Raw genomic sequence first — 14,871 nt, forward strand, 5'->3', positions numbered from 1 at the left:
GCAAGAATGTTATATGAACCTGCATAGGTAAAAAGGTGTGGGAAAATAAGAGATCATTAATTTAACTATGTTTTCTACCTGGCTATTAAAGACAGTCTTATACTCAATAGAAAAAATTAAAGGTTTTATATGACGGCTATGATAGGCATGGTCACGTGGTAAAACACAACAGAAGAAATCTCTAAAGGTGCACGCGAGAAATATGATTAGAGATTTAGATACATTTTGTACCATTGATGTGAATATCTCGTGTTAGAATAATTTTGTTGTGAAATTAAAATAAAACAAATTCAATTATTCCGTTTTTGATGTCAAACTGGGCATTATTTTGTCAAGTGAAAATTCTTGTATGTGATTTGATTGAATGGACATCGAATAAAATATGTGCATTGGAAATTTCTTATTGGAAGGAGTATTATCAATATTATTAAATGAAGCATTTGAATTTTTAGAAAGTCAACCGTAAAATGGGCGTACGACATCCCCATGATGTATATCATCTTTAAGTCTAATTGAACACGAATATTTTTCATTTGAAAGCACTGGAATAATTTTTAGTAAAATTGATTAAAAAATCTTTTCACTTTTGGAACATCAGTGTGTGAATAGAAGATGATTTATTTGGTTGTACAACAAAGTTTCTACAGTTAAAAGTTTAAATTTGAGAAACCCGTGTCAGGATATACATATTTCGTCTCAGTAAGTAATTATTAAATATACTAATTTCTAAATGGAAATTCATATACTTTGATGCTTTCTCGTAGATAAGCGAAGTTTATAATAATGTACTGCAAATGTTGTCATTTTACAATTGCAAAGATACGCGGGTTTATATGTTGATATTTCGTCTAAGTAAGTAATTATTAACTGAACTAATTTCTAAATGAAAACATATACTTTTTATACTTTCTCGAAGATAAGCGAAGTTTATAATAATGTACTGCAAATGATGTCATTTTACAACGATATACAAGTTTACAAAGATAAGCGGGTTTATATGTGGATAGGTGTTGACCCTGTTTGACTGAAAGAGATTAATGATAGAATAGTTTGGCTGTAACACGAATAAGCAATGTTTTATTAGAGAATATATTAAATGTAAATGATTAAGATAATAGTTACAAATATCTAGCATCATTGCTACGAGCGTGTTTCTTTCATAACTTTGATTTACTTCCATATTTTATTGGAGTGTAATTGCTTTATATGTGGTTAAAAATATTTTAAGAGTATAATATATTATGAATTGTAAAGGAGTTTTATTGATTTTTTGCATAATTAAACGTTAGAAACTCGTCTACGAATATTATTAAAGCATCCATTCGTTTGTTATGTAAAATAAACTTTCTCATATTAAGATCGCTATCTTTGCCCGTTTGTTACCGTACAATGTCGATTTATACGCTCTTTTTATGAAGTAATGGATTTTATTGTCATATTTTCGTATCGCGGTTGCATATTGTCCGCATACCTTACTTTTATGTCCATTGAATTAATTTTTTTCTTCCGTTGAGCAGGTATGAAAGTAACAAAACACTGACTATTCTCTACAGGTGTAACTTAGATTAGAACACCTGTTATTTTTGGTTGACAGTTTGCGTGACTTTCTGTATACTTGCACCCCACATACCAATTCTATTATCATTCAAGACATATTAAAACCAATGTCTTCCGCTCAGTCGAATTTACCATCATCGCTATTTTCAAATATATGGTTATCAAATTTCAAAAATTATTTTAGCGATAATTCTTTTAACATTTATTTAAGCATATTGGGTGCATGACATGAAAACGGTTTACCAGATTATCTCAATTGATTTTAGGATTTTGTTTTATCATATTTTATTTACATACCCGAATAGATTCCTTTGTGTGCGGACATTTTTCTGTAATTATTATAATGTTCCCATTCTTTCGTTGTTTACCGTTATAATTGTTGTTTGTTTTAACGGGAACATGTGAACAAGTTACGTACCTTATATTTGATTTAGCTGTTTTGAAAGTAAATATGTGGGGATTCGGGTTTAAGTAAAGTCAGTGAATTCGTTTCTCATCTATGACCTATACCAATAATTTCAGTATTTTTCTATTTATATAGCAACAGGACAGTTTATGATTGGCACAATGTGTATATAAACTTTCATACGAATATTTTATTTAACACCAAATACTTACATCCATGATAAAACAAAATTAAAATATTTATGACAATTATTTTTATAAGATTCAAATCTTGTTCTGCAGATGTTGCAAATACTTTCATTTACAATTTTAAAGAAACTTACACACTTTTTTATGTTAATCTGAACAATGACATATCGGATGGACTTATATGTCAAATCTATTAACATTTGTCACGCACCTAATTGTCTTGTAAAAATAAGGTACAGGTGTCAGTAGTATAAATCTGTTTATAATTCATTAACTGCAATCTTTACAATATTTTTTTCTATTAATGTCACAATTTATTTTAACATCTTGATATTCGCTTAGTATAAAGGAATGAATAGCTTTTAGACACGTCTTATAAAGACCAATTCAAGATACAAATAGTATATATAGAAACGAAAACAATGCCTACAGACATGAAAAACTTAAGAAGTTTTTTTTCAATCAAAAATATTTTTCAATTTGAAGTATTTTTCACGCAAAGGACAATGAAAACAGAAAAAAAGAAAATCAAATTAAATTTTAAATGCAAACTGAAAAGCAAGGTGTGAACTTTATCAGGTAAAACGGTGAGGTATTTGATAGATTGTAATGTTTGTTACAGTCAACAAGCCAAACCTGACACTCAAAAAGATATATCACAAATCTAAAGTAAGAAAGTAGACGATTAAACTAACTGTATATAATTCTTAAAACGTAAATCTTTGTTTATATAAGTGTAATCTCACCTTACCTAATCTATTTTATTTTAATTCCATACTAAATATGGCCCTTTTAAAGTCGCATTGTTAGATTTCATGATCTTAAACACCTATAATCACTCAAAACAGTCAACGTGCTCCTCGTTAGAAGGCGTTCATATTTATGTGTTGACATTGCAGCGAAAATAAGTCATAGTAACATTTTTTTGTGGGAATTGCTTATGCTATTGATTTTATGGTTAGCTTTTTCTCTTCTGCATGTTCCCTTTGTGTAATTATTAGCTATATAATTATTTAATGAAAAGCCGTAACGAATGTTTGAAAATGGATTTATATTAGCTGTTTATTTTTGCAGGTGTTTGTTTGTTTTCTAAGAGAGGATTGTATCTAAATAAAGGAGATAGTCTACAAAAAAGTGAAAATGTGAAAGTTATTTTGTGTGAGAAAAATTTTAAAAAAAATTGTGAAACAAAGAAAAGAGCAGTGATGGAAGCTGTCAAGTAAATGTGTTTTAAAATGGATTAACTAAGCACTGACAATTTATGACAGTGTAAAAATGAAAATTTTACGATTTGCAGTTTTGTCGCTGCTTTCATTATGTGCTTATTGTCAAATTGTGATGGATACTAAGGAATTAACAGTCAAAATAGGAAGAAGCGTGTATCTTAAACGTGATGATATCCGGTTCACTCTAACAGAAAAGGGGGACGAATGTAGAGTAGAAGTCGTTAGAAATGACCCTATCACACAACGAGTAGGATTCGTAGAACCACATGTAAGTACATAAAGTTCAAAATATTTTTTTTATCTTATCTTATCTACAAAGGTAAAATAACATTAATAAAACTTGCAAAAAAATATTCTTTGCAAAAAAAGCAGCAAAAAAATTAAGAAATGAATAGTTCTTGCATGTTGAGAAAACAATTTAAGAGAACTTCTTACTGTTTTATTAATTTCTGTATTCAAAACTTTTAACCAAAGTGTCAAAAACATACAAAATTGTAACATAACCTGTCTTGAGGTTGTATAATCTCTTTTTTCATAATAATTTTATCTTATACTTTAAAACGATATCAAACGAAATAGTAATATTTTAAAAGTGTAGTACTTTTATCTACCAATTTTTTATATCCTTTTCGGAGTTTCTTTTATCTAATCATGTCAATGTTGTCTTTAAATGTTTTTTTTTAAAGTCTGTATGTTAGTTTACTTTTAAATTCTTTTTGCATATTTTCTTTTCGTTTTTTTTTGTGTTTTTTTTTAAATGACGAGCTGCAATATATACATGAAAAGTCATTTATTTTGCTTTAATGATGAAAAACTCTGCGTGCTTCTCGTCAGTTTCTGTCACTGATTCATCGTATAGTCTTGTCTATTGAGAATTCAGTCTTTTCTGTTGAATTTATCAACAACTGCATAAACCAGACCGTTAGTTTACTCGTTTGAAATGTTTTACAACGTCATTTGGCGGCCTATTACAGCTGACTATGCGGTATGGGTTTTTTCTCATTGTGGAAGGCCGTAGTGTGACGTATAGTTGTTAATTTCTGTGTCATTTTGTTCTCTTGTGGAGAGTTGTCTCATTGACAATTATACCACATCTTCCTTTTTTTATATGGTCTGGAATAAGGCTAATTTCTTGTCTATAATAAATCTGATTAAAACCTACGGCTGATTTAAAAATTACCGTACTCTCTAAATATAGAACTAAACTAAAACCTAACCGTATAAATTGGCAAATTTAAACCTAGACCATACGTACATAATTGGGTTGATAAAAATCTTTACAGTATGCTGTAAAATTTGTCCAAGCTAAACCTATCCACACGCGAAAAATCGTACTGATTTAGACATTGCCATATGCTAGATACACAAGTGGGCTGATTTAGACGTTGTATTCGCGAAAATTTTAGCTGATTATAACCTATTCATGCGCTCTAGAATGCGGATAACCCTTAACCCGAATAATTCAGTCGTTATATTCCGCTGATCTACGAAGGCTACATTCGTGTGGGAGAAAATCGGACACGGAAAGGGCTTGAATTATTCGAGTTAGATAACCCTAACATAACCATATGCGCACAATTAGACTTTGTATACCTTATCATACGCTCTCATCAATTGTTGTAAACCTTTTGGATTACCTATAGTCAGTAGATCCTACCAAAGTTGATCTATGTGTGTTAGGTTGCTGTCTCGTTGGTGTTTACCCCATATCATCTTTCACCCAAATGGTTTCAATTGGGGACTTTTTTCAAAACGTTGCAAACAATAAAACAAAATGTTGTATATATAATAACAACTTTGACAATATAAATAATAATTGCGGAAATCTATTAGAACAAATGAGAAGCATCATAACTTATGTTAAAGGTAGTTACACCACAGGCAAACTAAACGTTTTCTTATTTTGTGTTGACACGCTAGAGTGGTACGATACATTTTCATATTAATTTTTTATTAAAAAAAAATGGCAGTTCTCATATTCTTTTTGTTGAAACTTAAATAACTTTCTCATTAATGCCCCACGAAGTTGTATATCACATTTCTCTTCTTTAACTTCATATTAAAATATATCAAAAACAGGAATGCGAGAGAAAAGAAACCTGTACTTTAAATTTCATTGAGATTGAAAACAATTATATATTTGTGATCAGTTTTAATTGAAACTGTCAAAGGTACATATATCTGAATGACAGCAATTTCCACTGAAGACTTTTATTTGTTTGTTAAATAAGCCTTACTTGTCACATTTGAAAATTGATAGGTCACGATAAGTGAAAAAAATGGATTAAATATTAAATTAAAAGTGATACTATCGATCATTATGTTAAATATATAGGTAAAAAATAATTGACATTAATGTTCAAAAATACTTTTATTTTTACTGAAATAGTACGAACAATAACTCGGAGAGTATATGTGTAGTTGGAATATAGATGAAATCGTCGGACAACAAAACCACAAATATGTTGCGTTTTTATTCTTCATATAATGTTGTTCATGAAACGCTCTACAATGACAGGATATGTAAATGTTTCTACGTTTAGAAAGAAAAAAAAAGGTAAAGGGGCAGGATTTTAAAGGACTGCAGACATTTTATCCCGTGATATATCTTACAGTGTAGAGAACAATCCAAAAGGTTATATGATACGTTACACAGGAGGTTCTGAATGGTGTGTGTTTTTCATTTCTATAGTTTATTTTTTTCATGCCATTTTCCGCTCTCATTTATTCGTCTGGCCTGTTATTCTCCTTCTTGTCTGTTATTCTTTCGATCTTGGTCTTCTGGTCTGTTATTCTTTCGATCTTGGTCTTCTGGTCTGTTATTCTGTCGATCTTGGTCTGCTGGTCTGTTATTCTTTCGATCTTAGTCTTTCTGGTCTATTGTTCTTTGTTCTGTAAACGCCATCTACAATCTTACTCATCCGACCGTCGGCCGTTGAAAAAATATTCTTGAAAATGGTTTAATAGAAGAAGCATCACTTTCGACACAATTTGATAACAGTAGCCAAGAAAAACTTACTGAAACGTATTAATTTCCATCACTTTATACATAGACATGTAGAAAACATTTTTTGTGTATTTGTTTTGTTTTTCTTTTCCCTCGAAGATACCATACCGTTATAAGTTGCTAAGTATATGAAAAAGTTAGGAATTTAGATTGTATCTTATCAATATCTTCAAGTTACATTGCTATTGAAAGTTTGTTGAGATATATACTCAGATGGTTATCATCAAAGTCGTAAAATTAAATTTTATTTGCACATGACACCTGTGCTAATTTTTAACATTTTACTTTCTTCTAAAAAAAACTTTTATTCAAAAGGAAAATAATTGTATTATATTTTCAACAAATAATGCATAATGTCACTATTTACAGTTACATAAATTAAAATTAAAGCAAAGTACATTCGCATTTAACATCAGTTATGACTTTTGGTTTGACACGCCTACAATCTACAGAATAGCAATTCTATTCCAATAATAAATTCAAATTATGCATTTAAAATCATGGGAAACATAAAATTACAATACGAATCTCATCTTTTTCTCTTACTCTGGGTTATATGTTCGTGATCCCGGACGAAATAACGGAACTACATGGAGAAAGGATGGCATAAAATAAGCCATTTACAATAGTAATGTAGGTTCGCCTTGAGCAATTTTTAAGCTATGCATTATGTTTTCTTTCTTTCTTAGTTATTTTTAATGAATTTAGGGGGTAAAAAGTCAGGGAAGAAAACATTACACCTTACACGCACGTAGTAATACTGAAAGAAAGAAACTAGTACATTATTTAAGTAAAAATAACCTTTCTTCCATAGAAAGGAAATATCACTGGCTTATTTTAGATTTTGGTACTATATATAAGAATTGGTTTATACTTTGCTAATTTTTTTTTTTAGAAATATGAAAATTCATCTTTCATAAACTGCAATGGAAGATATATATGTATATATGGTTTGAAACATTAGCTTAATGTGGATAAAACGGGCACTACCTCAACTTGGCAAAATAAAGGGGGGGGGGGTGGCAGATGTCTAAAATCCGACAAGTATAACGTAACTGTAATGAGTTAAAATAACATAGTTAATCTACGTTCAACCGTTTAGCTTAAATAAAATCGAATAAGATGATATACTCTATTTACTATCTAAGACACTTCCGTGAGGGGGAATATAAATTGTCAAATCAAAATACCAGGTATACATGAGGCTGAAATATTTTTGCCTGACGGACGATGGACAATACAAAGGTTATATACCAGGTGTTTAAAGTCAGGAAATTTTCACATGAAAGATATTGTGATGAGATAGAACCTTATTTTTCTGACATTTTTATTCTCTACCCACGAGTAACGAAGGTCAAGAACCATTTTATAAACTTGTTGACAGACAAATCTACCAGTCCTTCTGACATAGTGAATTATAGCTTTAAATTGACACTCTGTTATTACCGATTCATTCATATACAAGACACAATAGGAGAGATTCGTTTTGTGTAACTAATATATGCTACTGAATATTTTAAATATGCTCTTGAAAAAATGTTATGTCATGCAAATGGAAGGAAAAAGAAAATATACGAGACCAATTATACTTTCAAATCTACATTTTACATCGCATCACGTCCATTTAGACATTGAGATTTTGAAATAACACTTAGGTTTCATAGAGTTGTATACATTTTCAGTAATTAAAGCGTTAATCATTACGTTTCACACAGCTAAAAAAGTGCACTGTATCTTTAATGTATAAAAGAGAGTCCAAAAGTGTCCAAAAGAGTTCCTGATTACATATGACTTGTGTTGTTTATAGTTTCTAATATGTATGTAAATGAGCAAGATAAATTTCAGATAGGTTTCTTTTGAATTATAGAAATTCTAGAATCTATACATAGTAAATCAAATTGCTCTTTACTCCTGTTAATTGAAGTCCGTTTGAATTTCAGATTTGCTTTAGTAATATTAACAGTTTCATTCGACCATGCATGCATAATATTTATGATGTATTAATTAACAACAAGGTCAACCGTTAAATTATGTTTTACGTTGCTACACCTCCAAAAGCATAGCTTTGAATAACACACTGTTTCTTCTTATTACGATTCCGTTGATGTGTAGTAAACGCGAAGAATGTCTTAATATGATAATTAGCCTTGCCTTCGATGATCTTCGATGTTCAATAATCAATCATACAGCTATAGGTCTTTCTTTCAGTCTGGTTTCATCTAAACTCGCCGCTGTTTTCAAAGCCGAACGCCTGAAAATGTAGAAAAAATGCAATAATACTATGTAGATTTATAGCCAACGAAAAGGTTTATAGAGTACAAAACCTCTAATAGTTTATAACTTAATCATTAAATGCAGATTAATACTTATATCTAATTTCCTTCAGATATCTCATCTTAGCGTTACCTCGCTCGCCCATTTATCTATATCTTATTCGTCTTAAACCTTCAAGAAACTTTCAACCTGGTACAGCTTGAATGTTAACAACATCATTTTAAGACGATTATATTATCTATTTCTTTGTAAACAACAATGAAACGATCATGGATTATATCTAGGGCTTCTAATGCCTCAGCATGTTCCAGAACAAACTGGCGATAAAAAACCTCGAACGTGAACAGTTTATGATTAAATGAGCGCAAATTCTAATCAGAAATACTTTTTACTCTTCAAGTCAAACGGGTCATAAACAAGATATCATCTTACTTTCAAAAACTGATAAATCATTTCAAAAGAAAAAGGCTTGTTGCAAAATTTGAAATTTATACTTTTGAAGTTCTAAGAATTGCATATTTGTGCGGATTGTGTGCATGTTTGTGCCCTGTTTACCAAATGACATTGTTTTCTCCTAATCAGAGTGATAGAACTTCTACGTCATTTGGAGATCATGTTGAAAGTTGTCTCATTTGCAATCATACAACATCCTCTGAATTTTATATAAACATTATATTATTTGATGTTTATCCGGGAACGTTTATCATCCTTTAAATGTTTAGTCAGGAACCTGTTTCTTGAGCTGAAAATTGAATTTTTAGCACATTAAATCATTTTTGACAATATATCAGTTGTAGAAGTGCTTAAGAAGTAATAAAATTCACATTATCACAGCAATTGGTTTAAGTATCTATTGAGCAGTTGTTGAATGGTAGTCGTGGTGGGGTGAAAAGATTCGTGTACTCCATCAAAAATCAAGTCATCACCTATTCAGACTTCTATAGAATACTTGTCATTGTAGTCACTTTAATGGCGTTTTTATTCATCAAAATTCTGATTTGTTAATCTCTTCATAATGAGATGAGATTTCTGAAGCGTTCTTCACGATAAGTTGAGATCTTTTAAAAAGAGGTGTATACGGTCAAGAAGGGTTACATTTCCGGTAAACAGAACCAATTGAAATTTTTCTTGTGTATTCTCCTTTAAACAAATAAACCCAACAATACTGTTCGCTTTCTATGTAATAGGAACACACTGTAGGGTACTCATTTGTATTATTAAACTAAACTTGAGAGCAAAAATAAACACCACATAAATAAGATCAAACTTTGAGCAAAGTTAGTATACAATCTACGCCCTAACGAATGCGCTTCATCGGAGCTTTTGCTTGTGGAATTCGGTCTAAGTATGATCTTTTCCTAAGTTAAAAGAATTTCTTTTGTTAATGGAAAAAGAGTTCAATTGTTGCATGGTTCACGATACTCCCAATCTCATGATTTTGCAACTTCAAGGTGTGCTTACGTGTTTAATAATTGTAATTTTTCTTGACGAGATAATACGCTCAAAATTAATTAACTATATTACTTTCTAATATATTCAAATATGTAGACGATAATAAAATCCCATTCATAGTTTATGGTCAAAACAACAACCACAAAAAGAAAACAATAACGAAAACGTACTTTACAGAAATTTTGATCAAGAAACGTTTTTGAATTTATCTAGCCATGTGCATTCACAAAAATAATTTTGCCAAATCATAATACGTTTCAAGGAATGCTATCCCCGCTGAGTTTAAAAGTTATATTTATTAATTTTGAATATTTTGGATGAAACGGAAGACACGATGAATATCAACTTAATTCTGATTTATAGTGATCGAGACACGAGGTTAGCCACTTGACACTTTGAAAAGTTAATCATGTGTAGTTAATTACCGTCTATTTTGCATGATGAATGTCTTTTTGTATACACTTTTGAATAATCTTGGTATTGAATAATGTAAACGTTCATACTTCTGGAAAGGCGGATGTTGCATGCTTCTTTTCTAAATTTATTTGTACTGAAGTATTTGTTCTGGTAGCTTGATGGATTTACAGGTATACAATACCAAATAATGCGGGATGTTATGTGTTTTTATGCTTCTTTGCTCGTAAATGTTCATAAATCTAACTTCATAACGCTGGTAAAACACTTTTAAACAGATAAAACAAAAATTATTCAATTTGATTTCGACTTTCTATCCGCATCTGGAAACTGCATTTAAATTTCCCTTTGATCTTCAAAGCTCAAAGCAAAAACGACTGAAACATGCATTTAAAAATGAAAAGAATTTGTGCAAAAAACTGGTTTTGCTGCAAGTGATAATTTTGTAAATTACAAATGGCGAATTAGTAGAGTTGTGATGTTGAATGATTAGACAGAAGTCAACCCCTAGGCCCCCTACTGATGAAGATGTTTCTTCAATAACTCACCTACTTCATTTCTTTGACAACTGCTTTATTTAAGATAAATAATAAGGCTGGATATTTGCCTCAGTGTTAAATCGCTTACAATAAATATTTAGCAATTGGAAATAAAATGATTTGCTACGACTCCACACCTGCACTTCGACTCCAGGGTCTTTTCACATTCAACTGGACAAAGTCAAGTTTTCCTGGTTTATAGACCATGTTATATATATAAACACAATTTTATAGTTTAAGGCCTTTATAAAATATGTTGCTCTATTGATCATGAAAATAAAAAAAAATTGCATCGTTTACTTGGTAATTTACAAAGAGTCAATTAAAATTAGTTAATCGTAAAACGGATATTTAAGTCCACGAGAGACCGATCAACCATTAGTGATTTATGGTGCAGTAACATCAATAGATATAAATGATCCTTTTAGTTTTTATTGGCACGGAAGCAACTGTTCTAACAACAGTTAATATATTTTCTTTAAGAAATATTGGCCATTAGATATATAAACTGAAAATTTAAACTATTCAACAGGAATACGGTAATTATTTTACCTCAGCTGATTGCATGTTAGATATGATAGCTTGCATGCTGCTGGTAGTGTAAAACAGATTATATGTATAGCATTGCACAGCTTCGCAGCATAACATCAACGTAATGAGACGGAACTCACTGAAAAATACTAATCAAACACAGTATCTGTCGTTAGATATATGTCTGCAAAAAATCCCTGCACTTTTCATCGGCTAAATGTTTGGCAAAAGTACTTTATTTTACAAGCATTGTATAACCACATCAATTAAAATACACGATAGCAACATAAAAAAGATGACAGCAAAGGAAAATGATAACGATATATGACCAATAACATGTATATTATTATTGCTGAGTTTCAGTTTCTTATGTTTGTTTTGTCTCTCTATTGCTAAAACCAAAATTGGTTTGTGTTTGTTTTGCAATAAAGAATTATATATATAAATATGAGACTCTGGTAATAGTATATGTCATAAGTCTTTTATTTCAAAATATCTTATATTTGTACAATTTTTGTTACCTTTTAAACTGGATACAATGTTTCATTATAAAGATTTGTTTATTCGAAAATAAACATATCATCAAAAGGAGCTTTATCAAAGGATGAGTTCACTTTCAAAAATGTAAATAGCATGTCATGCAACCGAAGTGCTTTTCTGGGCTACATTTGTTGTAAACGCTCAACCCTTCAGTTATGAATATATATATATATATATATATATATATGTAGAACTGTTAGAAGCAATACATATGACCAAAAGGGAACCTAAAAAAGATTAGCCAAGTTTATCTTTGCCTTAGGGAGTTGTAAACTGTGCTGTGCAGCTAAGCTACTGATAAACAACTGACATAAACAAGATTATGACTATAGACATGACTGCAAAGAAGGATTGTACAGATTAACTCCGGGATATGGAGAAGAAGAAAAAAAAGAAAATTAGTATACTTCCAGAAACCCCCATAAATCACTATGACACAAAGCTAAAGACAACTTCGTCTAAGAATTTCTAATTCTGATTGAATGGAGCTAAAATCGGATTGATATCAAAGACATGTTTATTATACGATGTAAAATAAATTCTATGTCTGCAATGATAAAACAACAAGGCACTTATTTGTAATTTTGCACAAGTGTTGCTAATATTGTTTTATCGTTTTCTGACAGAACAATTAAGAAAGGCTCAGTAATGCAGCAAATATATTCTTTGCTTGTCAACATCTGAAAATTTCTAATGAAGCATACCATGAAACTGTCGATAATGTTTATTCAGCCATAGGTAAACATGTAATGGTAAAATACCAACAACACCTCAGATGCCCGTCTCGAGATGCCCGTATGAAGGAATCGAGGTCAAACCTTTAAGTGACATCTAAGTTATAATATCAACAAATGATTTGAAATAGCAGATGGTATATACGGGAATATATGGTATCCGTGAAGCAAATTTGTATTGGCGCTTCTCCAAATCACAATTTGTATACACAGCCCATATATTTCTCATATTACATATGAACTAGGACGATGGAACTTGATTTATTCAGTTTATTAATCATATTTTTAAAGCAATATATTTCCTTTCGTATAATTTTGTTAAGTTCGCGTTCACTGTAAACTAACCATCATAAAAGTATAAATGTTCTTTGATATAAGCATCTTCTTCTAACTTAGCTATTGCAGTAGTGGACACATATGGGAAAGGCTAGTTTTATATTGGATATAATAATTCTTTACAAATAACACACATATTAAAAAAAATATACTTGACTCCTTTTGCTATAAGAATAACCCAAAAAGCAGAGAAATATGCCAGGGCTTATATTTTAGTGGTGGTAGTTGGTGTAACTAACCATACACTTGCTGAAGCGCGCGTCTATCTACCACTAATAACAATAATCATTTTATCTTTATCTTATTTAACGCTAATTTTACAATTAGCATTTTCTCTTTTTTGTAAACCACCAGGGTAGTTCTGGTCAAAATTAGATTACTAAAGAAAAAGTGTATAGCTTTGTATTATCTTCTACGAAACATCTGTTATACTATATTCGTTTGATCAAAGAATTTGTGTAATTTATCAGAGTTTGGATGCTGTATACAGAATAAAAAATAATTGGCTATTTGTTTTTCATAGTAAAATAGGCACAAATAAAAAACAAAAACAACTGAGTAACATAGTGCTACAATGTGAAGAATGGAGATTAATCGGGGAACTATACAGAATAGAGTAGTCATAAAGAACAATGACCCAATCCAGACCCTGAAATATTTGAGCAATCTCAAGATTGTTATTAATCAATTTTTTTCAAAGTTTGAATTTAAAAAACACCAGGTGTCAAACAAAACAGATAAAACGGTTAGTAGGCTGTGGTATGATTGTCAAAGACACAACTATCCAACAGGGAACAAATGACGCAGCATGCAACTATGTCTCTTTAATTAATTAGTGATGTTAACATATACAAAATTATACGACACAAAAGAAAAGAACTTAAAAATGTTATTGAAACAAGATAATCTGATGTAGTTTCAAATTCATTTAAGTTTATTTGATATCCTTGTGTTCATACGGAACAAGGTCTATTTATCAAGACGTTATTTCAGTAAGCTTCTCTGTACAGAGACAAAAAGATTGCCGTGCGTTAGGTCTGGTTCAGGTGTTCGGAATTCTATTTTAAGTTTAATCGGTTTAGTGAAATAAGAAGTAGTTTCCGTAAGTAATGACACGTATTAGCTTGCATCAGCTGTTAATATGAAAATTGTAGGATTTTTATCTTATTAGAATTTCCAATGTTTGGGAAAGTATAACTAAGAAATATAAGAACAGGCCCATTAATTAAATGTTTGTTATTTTCTGCGTTTTATAAACATTTGAAAAATTTTGAGGGTAATTATATACCTCCATTGCTGCTTTGTTTTTTTAATGCAATCTATTGTACAGTGTTATGTGGGAAAGACGAACATGGACAAGGCCTGTAGCCCAAACTGAAAACCACAGCAGACCTGTTATAAATATTGAAAACATATAGTTTTAACTGTACAATTATAGATTTTTTTCTATTATACATTCTATGTATTTTCATATGTATTATATCTGAGATGAAAATTTATTCCGACTTCATATACTTTATCTTGTACGGGTTTTGTCATGATTTCCGCTGTTTAAACAAAAAACTTGTTGGTGATGTTTTACCTTTTCCGGATAACGCACTTGCCAAAAACAAAGGGTACAATCCTTTCCATTCCTGGAATACCGACTCCATGAACTTAATCACGTG

General features: G+C 30.5%; 1 protein-coding gene across 1 annotated transcript in view; it reads left to right on the forward strand.

The window, feature by feature from the left end:
* The first annotated feature begins 2,975 nt into the window (after positions 1–2,975).
* The window catches only part of LOC134686525 (FRAS1-related extracellular matrix protein 1-like), a 34,818-nt gene continuing 22,922 nt past the window's right edge, over positions 2,976–14,871 (forward strand). Inside the window, exon 1 of the mRNA XM_063546228.1 lies at positions 2,976–3,645. Coding sequence (XP_063402298.1) covers positions 3,427–3,645 — 219 coding nt within the window. The 5' untranslated portion in view covers positions 2,976–3,426. The remainder of the gene's footprint in view (positions 3,646–14,871) is intronic.

This window comes from Mytilus trossulus, chromosome 1 (genome assembly GCF_036588685.1).
Source record: "Mytilus trossulus isolate FHL-02 chromosome 1, PNRI_Mtr1.1.1.hap1, whole genome shotgun sequence".
Lineage (NCBI taxonomy): Eukaryota > Metazoa > Mollusca > Bivalvia > Mytilida > Mytilidae > Mytilus > Mytilus trossulus.